This window comes from Myripristis murdjan, chromosome 10 (genome assembly GCF_902150065.1).
Source record: "Myripristis murdjan chromosome 10, fMyrMur1.1, whole genome shotgun sequence".
Taxonomy (NCBI): domain Eukaryota; kingdom Metazoa; phylum Chordata; class Actinopteri; order Holocentriformes; family Holocentridae; genus Myripristis; species Myripristis murdjan.
The window spans coordinates 27,565,233-27,580,036 of record NC_043989.1 but is presented as its reverse complement, the minus strand read 5'-3'; the positions used below and the strand labels follow the sequence as shown (position 1 = coordinate 27,580,036).

Here is a 14,804-nt window from a genome sequence, read left to right as displayed (position 1 = left end):
GTGTGTATGAGTGTGATAGAGCGAGAAAGAGTGGGGAGGTGGGTAAAGAGGGAGTCAGCAGCATGTTTTGAGAGTCAGGCCAGATCTTGGGAACATGCTGTGTTTACAACAGATCAAATGCCAGTGTGCCTGTGATTCACATGGGTGAACTGGGCAAGTGAAATGAGGGCAGGGATGGGGTTGGGTGGGCTATGGGGGAGACGGGGTGAAAACAGCTGTGTGGGTGAGTGAGACAGTGTTTACATATATCTGTATGTTGTGTAATGTGTCTAGTGTACCTACAACTGTTAGGATCACATGGGGTATCTATGATTTATAGAACATACAAATGTGTGCACAAATGTGTGCAACTCTTTGTTCAGAAATACATGACTGCAAACACACACACACACACACACACACACACACACACACACACACACACACACACACACACACACACACAGCTTATGTCATGCCCTGCACACAGCTTGAAGTTACATATGACCCCCCATGATCAGCTCGTTGGTGAGTGTTTGGTTCATTTGGGAACAGACGATGTGCATCATGGTGCCGCACGGGAAACCAGCTTTGACCCGTGTCATGCTGAGGAGAGTCAGTGGTGAGTAAAGCCGGCCCACCCCTGCCCAGACACGGCTGATCTCACATGCACTGGCCCCTTGTGTCCCGTCCATCCCACGTCCTACCATATGAGACATCCCGCCCCCTCCAAAACGCCGCTTCTGCAGTGTGAAGTGAGAAACTTGGTAAATATGCCCGGTGCTATTAAAGTGACTTATCGACTCATGTACACCCAAATTTGTGACTGCAGTCTGACAGGCACAAGGCGTCCCTCATCCTCCCATCGGTGCGCACTGCTGAGGGATTCCACAACATCTTCATCATAGAAGCAAAACTCACCTCACTTCCGTTTTCCAGCAGTGATTTGTGACATTCAAACTACCACTACCTTGACTTTGCATCGCTTGATGTAGATGATTTAGAAATAAATTAAACGAGAAGAAATTGTGTTGCGCGCGTCCTAAGTCATGTCCGTGCGTAAAAATGCACTCCTAGTCTCCTTTTCCTTTCTTGAAACTCTTCGTGCAAAAATATCTGTAATCAGAGCATGTGTTGGATTACAGGACATGCTGCTGCTCCACTGCAGGGTTTTCCTCTCGTGTTCATCTGGCGTTCCAAATTGTAGGCGACGCGCGGCTTCGTTCCAAGCTGGCCTACACAAAAGAATGATTTTTTGGTTTTTAATGCCAAATGAGTTTTCACACCTCCTGTCCTCCTCCAGCCCCCCGCCGCGTTTCCATCGGGTCAAACCACACATGAATCCACAACCACAATTAATTCCAGTAATAATAACCCATCATAACAATATTCGTCTTTTTTCACCAAAGAAATTATTGGCTACCAAAGTGTTATCCCTGCTAGTCCTTTTGGAGATGTAACAGTGAAAGTAATTGAGTAATACCTTGCTTTAGTTTAGGAAAAATATGTTTAAGCAATGCTGAATGACATTCACTTTTCTCATTTATACTAGCATTTCTGCATATGGCATAAATTCATGCCACCATAATCATAGAATCATCATCGGATTATTAAATTGAAACTTTTCTCACAAACACATACATTGTATTTGGTCGAGATGTGCCTATATGATCATCAGCAACTGTGGGTGCTTTTAGGTTCACCAATTTACAGCAAGCAAAGTAATTACTTTGTTATTTGCATGATGTAATGCGCAACTTTTTGGAGTAGCTGAAGAAACAGTGAACACCACACACTGCCATTGCCTTTCTTGTCGCTTCCTTTGGGGCCTGTCATCCCCTCCTCCTTGGCTGACGTAGAGAGGATCCTCCACTGCCCACGGCCGTGGGCGACTGCCGGCCGCGAGTATAAACGGCTTCCCGTGAATCCAGCCCGTCACTCCCTGAACCCGCAGCGACTCTGTCACCAGAGCTGAACCTCAGCGGAGATAGCAGCAAGCAGGCACCTCGTCGCCGCTCAGGCTAACTCGCTTTCGGCTTTGGTTCGAAATGGAGACTCGTTGGACCGCACGGAACTCCAGCAGCCACAGCTTCAAGAGTGAGTTTTCTCTTTGCCATGCACCTGCTACTTGAATGCATTTATTATTAGCAGTAGTATCATTTATTTCTTTTTTGCATGATTGTAAAGTGTCTTCATGCAGGTTGTCACTCAGAATTGTGGAATGCAATGCTTAAAAAAACTACTGTTGTAGTTTTGGGAACGATCTCTCAAATCCCAAAACGAAGAAATAACATTTTTATTACTTTCTAAGAATTTATACCCTTGTCTGCCTGTGCTAAGCTGATGAATTTATAGTGACTTTGCATGGTGTCTAATGCCTTTACGCACATTCACTACGCACTACAACGTGAAGACTTTCTTAGAAGTTTGCACAATATACATTCAGATTTGCATCCTCGTGTTGCTCCGCATTATATGTTTGGAGCTGACAGGAGTATATCTTACTTAGAGGGACTTAACATGCGTTTGGAGCAAAAACATAAATTAATCTAGAAATGGGTCTGTAACTCGATGATGAGATTTATGTAGCAGCGCAGTTGTCGATTTATTTGTGTATAATATTGACATTGGTAATATTTATAGTAATAATAATATTATTATTAGAACATACTTGCAGCAGCTTCTCAAAATCATGTCCACTTTTTGTTGTTTTGGCTCTCTGCAAAGTTTGCCAAGACCTCCACATCTCCTTTACGCACGGAGAAAAACGGCCATGATTCCATCCGCATGATGCTGAGGCTTGTTGCTCAGTGTCACAGTGACTTTGAGGTAAATTAGTGTTACTTTACTGCGGCATAGACTCACGAGAGGTGTTTTATTCCATTTAAATGCCGGACACCGGTTCTCACTCAGCATCCAGCAGTTAATTGTCCGCCTTGTTAGAGGTCAGGAGGTGAGCCGCTGGAAAATCTTGCGCAGAGGACATGAATGGGAACCTAATAATTATTTCATGAGGGTACTTTTTTCCCGTAGTGGCCACTTTTGTGTGCCGATATTCGAGCTTGCCAAGCCGGTGTGGAATTATTGATGAGCAAGGAAACTGAACAGGGTCCGGTTTCAGGTGTCGTGCTGATTTTACGCGTGCCCCTAACATCACAAATCTCTGGGGGGGGGGGATTCATCCTTTTGGTGTAGATGGCTTGCGAACTGGGCCAGTAGGTTAAGTCAGTCCAGTCTGGCACTTCTGATTTACTTCTCATGGATCTGTCTCGATTTTTTCTTCTCTACTGCATTTCTGGCTTCCAGAGTAATGCAAGCTTGTGCCCCGATGGTCTGGTGGTCACCTATGTAAAGTGATCAGGTAGACATGAATGGGTGAATGATTTATGTAATGTAATTTGTTTTATTATGCATGAGTTCCAAAGCTCTTGGGACAGTCAACAAGTCACGGCTGTGATCACGACAGTGCGGTGAAGAGTCCGTGCGTCACTACAAGTTTCAGCGCCAGGTTGATGGACAGGCAGACAATAAGCCTGGGCTGAAAGCTGAAATCAACCTCTCTTTCTTTGTGTCTTTCTCTCTCTGTGTCTTTCACACACATGCACGCACACACGCTGAACATCTTTTCGAAAATATGACTAACTACTGTAACAGATGGCTTCTACTATCAGTTTGCGGTCTTTTCCATCCCTAGAGAAATCAGTATAGCATGAAATAACCTCCTCCCCCCCTCCTCTCTCTCTCTCTCTCTCTCCCTCCAGGTGGACTGACCCTGTGGTTGGTGTTGTGGTTATTGGTAGTGAAGCCGGGTGGAGCAACAGCATGCCCCAGGTTGTGTGTGTGTTACCCCATGCCAATGACGGTTAGCTGCCAGTCCCAGAACTTCACCATAGTGCCAGCCGGCGTGCCCTATGACTCCCAGCGTGTTTTCCTGCAGAATAATCGCATCACAGAGCTGCGGGCAGACTCCTTTGGCTTTGAGACACAGGTAGGGGTGGCATCCCGTGTGTGCATGCATATTTTCACCCGTGTTGCCTGGTATTTGGAGCTATTTCCCTTTCACTTCTCATTATTTCTCTGTGTGTAACCTGTGTGCAGGTGCTGTGGCTGTACAGCAACAACATCACATGGATCGAGGCCGGGGCTTTCAGTAACCTCAGGGTGCTAGAGGAACTCGACCTGGGCGACAACCCCTCACTGCGGCGCTTGGAAGGTGGAGCTTTCAGGGGCTTGGAGAAGCTGCAGAGCTTGCACATGCACCGCTGCAAGCTGGCCACTCTCCCCCATGACCTCTTCCACAAGCTGTACAGCCTGCAGTTTCTCTACCTGCAGGTATGCAACAACAGCATCCACACACGCTTGCTTGCAGGAACACATGCATGCATGGAAAGAGAGGCATTGTAAAGAATTCAGTTTTGGGGATATTTATTCAGGCAGACAGTGAGGTGGGGAATCATGTGTTGTAAATACTGCAGAAGCTGTGTGGTGTATCACTATGGCATGATGGTGAGCCATTAGTAGAACATTATATCGTTCCTCCCATCAAAGCAAAGCACATGCAAATACATATAACCAAATATAATATCTATAATATTTTACATTTTATTGTCCATAATATCAAGAATCAAAACAACACACTTAAGGTAACATTTGGTCACTAGTGGAAAAACTACATGAAGGCTTGTTGAAGAATAATGTTTTTGATCAAATACAATCAATTGCAGTCAGTAAATTACATTAATTAGAAAGGGCATTAATGTCAATGAGAGTGGTCATATAAAAAAGCCAGTGCATATTTTAAAGAGTGAATAACAAACACAACAGGGACCATGCACCCACACATCTCTTTTTACAGTCTAGCTGCCAGCCAGATGAAGCAAAGTGATCAAATTAAAGTCTATCACCTAAAAACTCTAAAACCTTTTAGTAAAATAAGCTCAACACAAGATGTAATCAGCAAAACTGTCCAAATTTAAAGCACCACTATAAATGCATCACTTGAATACTAGACTACAAAGTAGGGAGTGATTTCATTCAAATTGTAATTCACATTATATTTAAACAGAAAAAAATGCTTCCTGTGCAAGAGTTCTCTCTCTGCTGCAGGGCAATCATAGCTTTTTTTTTTTTTTTTTTTTTTTTTTTTTTACCAATTCTAGATTGATGCTTCAGTTCAGATAGTTCAAGTTAAAATGTTTTGGCATTTGGAATGTAAGTGATTAAATTTTGCAGTACTACAATTTCAGGGAAAAGCTGTCTTCTTCCACAAGGACAGCTTTTTCTATCAACAGCTCTTCTCAACAACCTCATCCCTAAATTTTATTATATTTTGACTTTGCCCAGGAGAACCAGCTCCACTTTCTGCAGGACGACCTGTTCTCAGACCTGGTCAACCTCACCCATCTTTTCCTGCATGGAAACCGCATCCGCATGCTGTCTGAGAATGTGTTCCGAGGCCTGGTCAACCTGGACCGCCTCCTTCTCCATGACAACCGTATCAGGCAGGTCAACCGTCGGGCCTTTCGCGACCTGGGCCGCCTGACCATCCTCTACCTGTTCAACAACTCCTTGGCTGAGCTGCCGGGACAGACCATGAAGGACGTCCAAGGCATCCAGTTCCTCCGCCTCAATGGCAATCCCTGGTCCTGCGGCTGTGAGGCGCGTCCCCTCTGGGAGTGGTTCCGCAAGGCCCGCATCTCCTCCTCTGAGCTGATGTGCACCTCACCATCTCCCCGTCGTGGCCAGGACCTCCGATTCCTCCGGGAGATGGACTTTGCCCTCTGCCCTCTCCCAGACCCTGGCTCTCTGGCGGGAACGACCACGACCACCTTTAGCACCAAGACTCGCTGGTGGTTCTCCAAGCACAAGCCAGCAACTTCGTCCAAGGCCATGTACCAGAAGAGCTCAGAGACGGTCAAGGCCTTCCCTTTCTCCTCCGGCAAGAACCAACACCTCCCCAGCAACCCCTCCACCTCCTTCTCCGCCAAGTATGAACTATCAGAGGATGAGGTGGCGCTTCCTAAGCTGGAGCCAGAAGAGTACTGGGCCAACTACGGCAACGAAGACGCCTCCATCCGCTGCTTCGAGTTGGAGTGCCCCCCAGGCTATGACAACCCAGCCTTCCCCGCATCCTCCTCCTCCCTCGCCACCCCGTCCCTCCTCTCCCTCCTCGCCCTCTCCACAGTAACCCTCTGCCTCCATCTCCTCTTTGGCTGAGCTCCACTCTTCTCCACACCATTTTCTACTCTAACTTCTCTCCTTGCTCTTTCCTACTCTTAAAAAAAAAACAACCTGGATCTTGATTCCTTTCAGTCGCCTCCTTGAGGTGCTGATGCAGGAGACAGGCAAGACAGTAGGGAGCTGCTGTATGGAGTCATGTTCAGTTGAGATGATGTATTGCAGGGTGGGGTTTACATCAGGGAACTAGACTCTATCATCAAGCAAGCATACAGAGGCACCAGCTCCGAAACTTGCCATTACATTTTCACACGATGCGAAACACAACACACAGACAGTCAGCTGGTGGATTCTTCAGGTATTTTTTAACACCACAACTATAGTGGGGGCAGCAAACAACGCAGGCGTTGTGACTCTTTGTCTACAGCGATTTTCTATAAGCACTCACCTCGCAGTCCCTAGCATGGCTTACAGTTCAGCTCGAGCATGCACCTTTTAATTTTCATCTCCCTTACTAACCATTGCTTTTTTCACGAAAATACTTGGACAGCAATGACCGTGACAAACGACAGTGACGCACTGAGAGAGGATAGAGTGTGATTAGTGAGACGAGAATTACAAGACAGAGACAGATTAAGATGGATGGGGCTTTGGGGCGACAGGGAAAAAGAATCGTAGGGAGAAATGGATGGACGAAAGAAAAATCCATCCCAACAAGATGAGTAGGGTTGAAAAATCTAAAGCGGAGAGGATGAAAGGATTATGAACGTGGAATCTGCAGCCAAGAGCAGTGAGAGTGCCAGAGCGGCTCTCCTCTCTCCTGGTCCAACTCCTCAGATTCAATCTTCCCTGATGCTGATCATGCCAGCAAACCACCGCCCACACTTGTACATACCAGACACCATGACTGTACATACACTCACTGCGCTCCAGCAAATATACAATAGACGTTGTTGTTTTGAAACCTTTCTAGTTTGATTTTTATTTTTCTATTTTACCTCTAACTGTTGCAACCAATCCAGTGAATTGCAGTTTTTAAAGATAGAAGAGATTCTTAGGTCCTAAATGGAAAATGTGCACATGAAACGCTGTGACCCATTCCCCACCACCCGTCACCTCCTAAAAATCCCGATCTCCCTTGTGTTTGGAGTCTTGTCTCCCCTCATGCCTTCTGCTTGTTTACTCTGTACCGATTTCAAATTCACCCCAGACTGGATGGAAAAATGGACTGATAGACATAGCACACCACAGCTAACGTCCAGCATAAATTAAGAGATTGATGCCCACTGCACACCTGGCACTACCAGAACAAGGAAGGCTTGTGGTCCAGTTTTTTGTTTGTGATTCAGTTTTTTGTTTTCGTTGTGGGCGAGCGTGGGTGGAGATGAGCGTGAGGCCTGTTGAGGACAAGAAGATAATGCAAGTCCAAATTTCTTGCCAAGCCCAATTTGATGTAGTTGCTTTTCGCCGAGTGCACGTGTCCTTATCTGTCTCTTGTTTGTTTTTCCCTCATGTGACATGTCTGTACGCCAAGATGAATGCAGGATGAGGTATATGAATCATACTGGGGTCCGATAGAGCAGCCCATCAAGTCGTCTGAAGCACTGGGTCTCAGTCTGACACTGAGACATGCTGTTGGTCAGCGACAGATGTGGAGTGACCCAGTGTGTTCAGGACATGAGTGTGTCGTCCACTTTGCCTTGTATTTCCCTTTAACTTGCATTGACAATGTTGTTTAATGCACTGATACAAAACTAGGATCCAAAACACCACAAATGCATTGGAAAGTCAATTGGAAATTCTTTTTCCCTCAATTTCTGACAATCTTAGGTTTTCACCCAACTGCAGTGAGATGTGTGTTTTTGTCCCACAGGCGATTTCCAATCACACTCCTGTTTGCATTTTTGTCGTGCATCAGCCAGCTTTCCTGTGTTAAACCTGTACCTTGTCATTTGACCCATGCAAGTCCATTGTGTGAAATGGGAGGGAGAAGTACTTTGCTGAGCAATCTGTTCACTTCATAGTGCAACCAGATTATGATCTGCATTATTCATGGAGGTTGTCTCCTCCTTGTGAATCCCATGTGTTCAGCCCGCACCTACCAACCCATGTCTTCTCCCCACACCCCAAAACTTAAACCCTGAGTTGTAAGTTTTTACTTAGAACATGAAGGAAACTGTAATGCTGTTAGATTCTGTATTTGTCAATAAAAAGTGTTTTGCTTTATTAAAAAATATAACAGAAGAGTGTGGGACTTTGTTTCATTATTTTTGCTAATGTCGTTGCTCCTTGAGGCTGCACAATAGGAATAAAACACACACACACACACACACACACACACACACACACACACGAACTGTATAGGAAACAATAGATAAGTAATATACAATAGACAGGCAAGTAAGCAGTGAAGCAATACTGTATATGCGCTGTCTTTTCATGATGTTGAATAGAGCGCACAGATTTACACATTTACACAAAAGCAGCCTGCATTTACACTGAAAGCATAATAAAACAAGAAAATGTATATGGCTGGACCATGCATATATGTTTTTATTGTACACACACTAAAATCCCTTTGAACTAAATTGAATTGAACTGAAATGAACTGAAAACCAGGAAAAGTTTCTAAATATCGTAATGTGCGATTCCACTTGGTTACCGTAATTACTGCAGTAGCAGCATGATTACTTTTAAAAATCAGCTGTTTTTTTGTTGTTGATTTATACTTTTTTTTTTTTTTTTTTTGAAGTAATTACTGAGGCTCTGACCTCCATGCCCTCAGAGCTAGCTAGGGCCATAAATATTTTGAAAGAGCAATGGCCAATGGGTAAAATCCAACTGTCTGCCCCACTGCCGCGGCCCAGCCAAAAAATTTAGGCTGCCATAAGCATGAAAGCATCATCACAGTCGTAAGCTGTACACACACTGTAATTCTGTCATCTGACGGTTTCCATCCTGAAAGTGGAGCAGGCAGGGAAATGGTTTTTAATCATTTTCCCCTCTTAGTGTTTTAATCTGCTCCTTTAAGACTTCGTTAAGACTTTGTGGAGTTTTGTATGAGTGTGTATGTGTGCATGTGATAAGATAAGATTGGACTAGATAAGATGAAATGCACCTTTATTGATCCTCTGTGGGGGAAATTTGTTTGACACAGCAGCACAAAAGGAATGTAGTAAACATCAAAGAAAGAAAGGACATTTCCATAAATACCTATGTATTTTCTAAAAAAGAAAGTTAAATAGAATAAAGTAAGATAAAGTAGGAATAAAAGCATCGTAAAATAGATCTCTGTTGTATATACATGTGCAATATCTGTCGCAGTCTGCAAAGAAGTCGTAAGTGTGTGAAGTATGAGCAATCCATGTGACTGTGTATGTGTTAGTGTGTGTGTTAGTGTGTGTGTGCGTGTGATTCAGGTCCAAGTCATTGCTGTCACCAGTCTCAACTGTTTTCACTCCTCGTCCCTGTCCATCTTGTCACCATGCACAGAAGGCAGCTATATTCGGCCGTGTTGTACCGGGTGAATGCATCAAGTGTGTGTATGTGTGTGACTGTGTGTGTGTGTGTGTGAGTGCGTCGGGGTGCGATGATTCAAGGGAGGGGCAGAGTGGGGAGCAAGCCAGGGTGAAGATGTGACAATTTGTCCCGGAATCAGAACACCCCCTCAACAGACCAGCTCTCACCATAGTGATGATGATGAGGAGGATGATGAGGAGGATGAGGATGATGATGATGATACATGCACTCAAGCATGTGCACACACTACACACACACACATGAAGAAATGACATGAAAATTCACACAGCGTCAGTCTAGTGTTTGCTCCAGTGAATGGTGAACAAACTTAAGGAAGCCTGTATCCTGCTGCTATTTGTCTTTTTTTCTTCTTTCCTCTCAAACAGGGCTCACACACAGGGTTCACTTTTGCACCTTGCTTTCTTCTCACCTCCCATTCCTCCCCTTCCCTCCCTCCCTCTCTCTCTCTCCCTCATTTCTCTCCTCCTCTGATGACAACTCCCTCCCTTATTCCTGTCTCACACTCGATAAGACACCAAACCCACATACTTTCCCTCTTTTTCAGAACATTTCATTTCTTTCTGCACCTTTTCTAGTCTCCTTTGACAAATCTGAACATGCCCGTTTCAGAGCACCAAAACCAAAGGACACAAGGATACAAGAAGGTTTATTGGTCATTATACAACAGGTTGAATAATGAAATTAAAGTGTGGTTCCCTCTTGATTGATTAATTGATTGTATAGAAAATAAAATTATTAAACATGGAGGAGTGTAGATGGTGCATTTAGTAGTCTCACAGCCTGAGGGAAGAAGCTGCTCTGTAGTCTGGTGGTACGGCAGCGGATACTTCTGTATCTTTTGCCTGATGGCAGCAGGGTGAACAGGCTGTGGCTGGGGTGGCTGTTGTCTTTTAGGATCTCACCTCACCTCCCCGATATCACTGATGCTTGGTAGATGGGTGCCAATGATGTTTTGGGCAGTTTTAATCACTCGTTGCAGAGTCTTCCTGTCCTGGGCCGTGCACATCCCATGCCAGTTTGTGATGTTTCCAGTCAGGATGCTTTCAATCGCTCCTTTGTAGAAGCTGACAAGAACTTGGCGTGGGAATTTTGCTTTCTTAAGTTTCCTTAAGAAACACAGCCGTTTCTGGGCTTTTTTAACCAGGGCAGAGATATGTGAAGTCCATGTCAGGTTCTCTGTTATGTTGATTCCCAGGAACTTAAAACTGCTCACTTGCTCCACCTCAGCTCCATTGATGTAGACAGGGTTGTGTGTCTTTGCCTCCATTTTTCTAAAATCAACTATCAGCTCTTTGGTTTTGCTGACGTTGAGCAGTGAGTTATTTTCTGTGCACCATTCTGCAAGAGCTGTTTTATCAGAGTTGATGCGTGAGGCATTAATGCCTCTGCTTGGCATTTGAAAGCCAAACTGTAATATATTGTACTGTGATCATTTGAAGATGAAAGTTCAGGATTCAAACTCGGTTGCACTACTGTTGAAATAGGCTTATAAGAGTCTATATTTGCTTAGAGAATGGATTAGATATTCCCCTGTGATTGGGTAAGGAAGCGAGATCATTTCAGAGTCAAATAAGATGTGGTGTCCAAGAGTGACAGATTTTAAGAACAAAAACATGTCCATTTCAGCAAGGGACCAAGAGACTTAATGTCAAATGAAGCAGAACTGCTGAAAAACGCTCTTCAGCATCATTTAGTATCAGGAGCTTTCCAATTCTGAATTCTGTTTTTTTCCTCTGCTTGTTTATTCTCCATCTGGCAGCTCTCACTGTTAAAGTAAAAATCCATCTTAAACAATCCTGTCTCATGCGAGTGCATGCAGTAGTCATGACATTTAATCTACACATTCATGTCCATGGAGACAAATTGTCCATTTTTGTGCATAAAGACACAAATTCAATTTGTGTCTATGAACACAAATTTCCCTTTAAGGGAAAGTAGCCTAAACCATTTTCAGAAGAGGATCAATTTTGGTAGTTTTACATCACCGGAGCTGGGCGGAGTCATATCCAAAACAGATTCAGGTAACATGGCAACATTTTTGTGGTGAGCCTGGTCATGGGGCATGAAACAGCTGATTACACTAATGAGCCAAAATGGGGCGTGGCATATCACAACAAGGTGCATAATTTACAGATGGATTTGCATAACTCTGCAAGATTTTATGGCCAAGTTGAAGTCAAAGAAGCACAGCAAGGGAAATAGTTCCATTAAAATGCTTATGGAAACATTTTAAATGGTATCACAAATATATTTAAGCCCCGGTTTCACAAAAAAGTACAAGCAGCTGCTACTGAGGACAACCAGCATTTATTTTGTGGCTTTATCCAAACTGGTTCATACCACTGTAGCAACATCTAACAACCATGTGTTTGCTGGGGTGTTTTAATGAATCTGGGCACCTGAGGCCATTTGTGCTGATTTGCTGTGAAAATCGTGAGCCACGTGACCTAATAACAGTCTTACCTCGGGGGTGCAGTATTTATAAGCTTCATGTCTCCTGCCGGCATAAGAGCATCTAGCCATGCAAATGAAAACTTTTAATTGTGACCTTAGTGATTACCCTTTCTAGGAATGAAAGTTATTATTTCCTATCATTGTAGGTGTTTTCCTGACTAACAGCAGCTTGTGTGGTCATGGGGCCTATTAGTTGTTGTGCAGTGCAGAAATGAAACACAGACCATTAGCAAAGACAATTTTTCTGAAGCCTCTGATGTGCGCTTATCACACAGCACTGTGCCTACTCATTCTCCCCCCAAGTCTCTGTGCTGCCGTTCTTGTCTCTGCCTTTCTTCCGCTCTTTTGTCTGTTTACTCGTTTTTCATAATGCTGTCACTCTGCCTTTGTCTGAACCCATATCACATCAGCACTTCCTCTCTCTCTCTCTCCCAGTCTCCCCCAGATGGCTGTGTTTGTCTTGTCCAAGTCTGCGTGTTCGCGTGTGTGAGTTGGCGTGTTCGCTTGCGTGTCATTGGCGTGTTCGCTGACGTTTGTCTTCACGTGCGTGTCTTGATTGAAGACCCTGACGTCAGCGGGCCCGCAGATGAAGAGGAAGAATGGCTAAAAGAACATTTCAGGGAGGATGAAATGGATTCACCGCAGAGCGTTGACAGGGTGAACAAATAGAATAGAGTAGATCAGCACTCACCTCACAGCAATGTCCTGGGTCCTGGTGCTTTCTGTGTGCAGGTGACATGCTCTCCCTGTGTTTGCGTGGGTTTCCTCTGGGTGATCTGTTTTTTTCTGCAGTCCAAAGACATGCAGGTCAGGTGAACTGAAGACTCTAAGTTGCGTGTAGGTGGGAATTTCCAACCTGATCTCTGCAGTCTGCATACAAATAACACAACTTTACACGGTCAAATTGCATGCAGTGCAAACTCCGATACACCAATCGTTCCCCTTAACTTATGTGGGGTGTGTCACTCCCTTTACACTACATCACATTACTGGTGGCTCTAGTATATGCCTGGGTGTGCAGCTGGATTGCTGCATCAACTGCACACAAAATTGGATTTTAGCGCATGCACTGCATGCAATTTGAAAGCTGAAAGGTTGTGTTATGTGTATGCAGACTGAAGAGACCAGAACAGAAAACAGAACACAACTGGCTCCTGACCAGTGACAACGCATGACTGGTTAAAGTGACGGCTGACGTATTACATCCATAATTGATAAATATCATTTTCAGCACTGCTGCACTGACCAGCACTCGTTGTCCAGCATGAGGAAACATGAGCCGCCGGGGCGGAGACCTTCTGTTCCTAATAACTCACCCAACACAAGAGGAGAGAGACAAAGGAGATCCTCTCAGCAGCTCATCTTCAGTGCCAACAGAGACTCCCAGCTCAGTGAAGCAGTGAGACTTTGTTGCTGTTATGAGTGTTAGGGCCTGTGTGTTTCTCCACAGTTTAAATGAAAAGCGGCCAAATAGTCCAGGAGGGCACCGTGTCTATCCTGTCCAATGCTGCGCCATCATGGAGACAAATGTCCTCCAGGATTAATCACAAGCCTTAGTTGCACCCAGGCTCACATATAGACAGCCATGCAAATGCATATTGTAATATCACTGTAAGATAAACAGCCTCTATCACCATAATGTCACATTTTCAAAACTGAGCTTTGTTTTAGCTTGGTGTCAACTTTAGACCTTTTAGACTCAACTGTAATAAATGTAGAATAAGCATATAATTTGTTGTTTGAGTCTACATGGCTCTCATCATTGGCCTGCCTCACAGATAAATGACAACAACGATCCATATGACCTGCCTTAGTAAATACATCATGGTGTTGTTATTTACAGGACCACTAGAGGTTGCTTAATGCAAAACCATAACTGCAGGTCATAATACGATGCTGCACCAACGACCTATGGTGTCGTTCTTTGCAGGTGAACACTCAAATTATGTGCTTTCCCATTTTTTTTGTAGGTTGTCAATAAAATCAACTCTGAAATTTTGCACAGTGCTCCTTTATGGTTAAAACGGAGCTGTAGATTTTATACGACAACAGCAACAGGTTATAGAGTTATAAATGTATATGAGCCAATGAAGTTCTTTGCAAAATTAAAACAGAAAACAAAGCACAGTAGAAATGGCACAAAGTGAACACACACAAGCAGACACAGCTAAGGATTTATGAATGATGTTTGTGCATGTGGTTGTTATTCCTCTCAGTGCATCTATGGCTTGAGACTGTGTGTGTGAGCGAGCATTGGTGAAAGTGTGGGATCGATCCCAGGGCCGTACATAGTGAAGCGTGGATGTGGCAGGGAGCTCTGGGGCATCCGGTCCTGAGTCACTTTTCAAAGTAAGGGAGGAGATAGCGGGGTGAAGGCAGGGCACATCTGTCTGACCGTCTGTCCGCTCCTCCACAGCTTTACTCACATGGCCAAAAATACACAGGAACAGACTGCAAAGACAGATTGGAATCCACAGAAACAGAAAAAGATAAGTGTGTTGTGTGTAGGCCTATGCGTCTTTGTGTTTGAGTGTTTCCAAAAGAGAGAGGCACGCTGAGCAGATGATCATATGGCCAAATCAGGGAGAGTGAAAGTGACCGCGCAGCCAAACCGCAATGTGGGCCTCGAGTCTGTAGCGAGCAAAAGAGAGAAC

The 14,804-nt window shown here is 44.4% G+C and overlaps 1 protein-coding gene across 1 annotated transcript; it reads left to right on the top strand.

Annotated features, from left to right (window-relative positions):
- Positions 1–2,027: 2,027 nt before the first annotated feature.
- On the top strand, positions 2,028–6,195 carry LOC115366674 (reticulon-4 receptor-like 2). Its single transcript, XM_030062237.1, has 4 exons — positions 2,028–2,076; positions 3,741–3,967; positions 4,078–4,311; positions 5,323–6,195. The coding sequence occupies exons 1-4, from the start codon at positions 2,028–2,030 to the stop codon at positions 6,193–6,195; spliced, it is 1,383 nt and encodes a 460-aa protein (XP_029918097.1).
- Positions 6,196–14,804: the final 8,609 nt, after the last annotated feature.

What these genes read in the sequence shown, in the direction of transcription:
- LOC115366674 (XM_030062237.1), top strand. Translation starts at nt 2,028, where the DNA reads ATGGAGACTCGTTGGACCGCACGGAACTCCAGCAGCCACAGCTTCAAG. An exon ending in CCTTTGGCTTTGAGACACAG is followed by an intron (nt 3,968 to 4,077) that starts GTAGGGGTGGCA and finishes ACCTGTGTGCAG; the next exon opens with GTGCTGTGGCTGTACAGCAA. An exon ending in TGCAGTTTCTCTACCTGCAG is followed by an intron (nt 4,312 to 5,322) that starts GTATGCAACAAC and finishes GACTTTGCCCAG; the next exon opens with GAGAACCAGCTCCACTTTCT.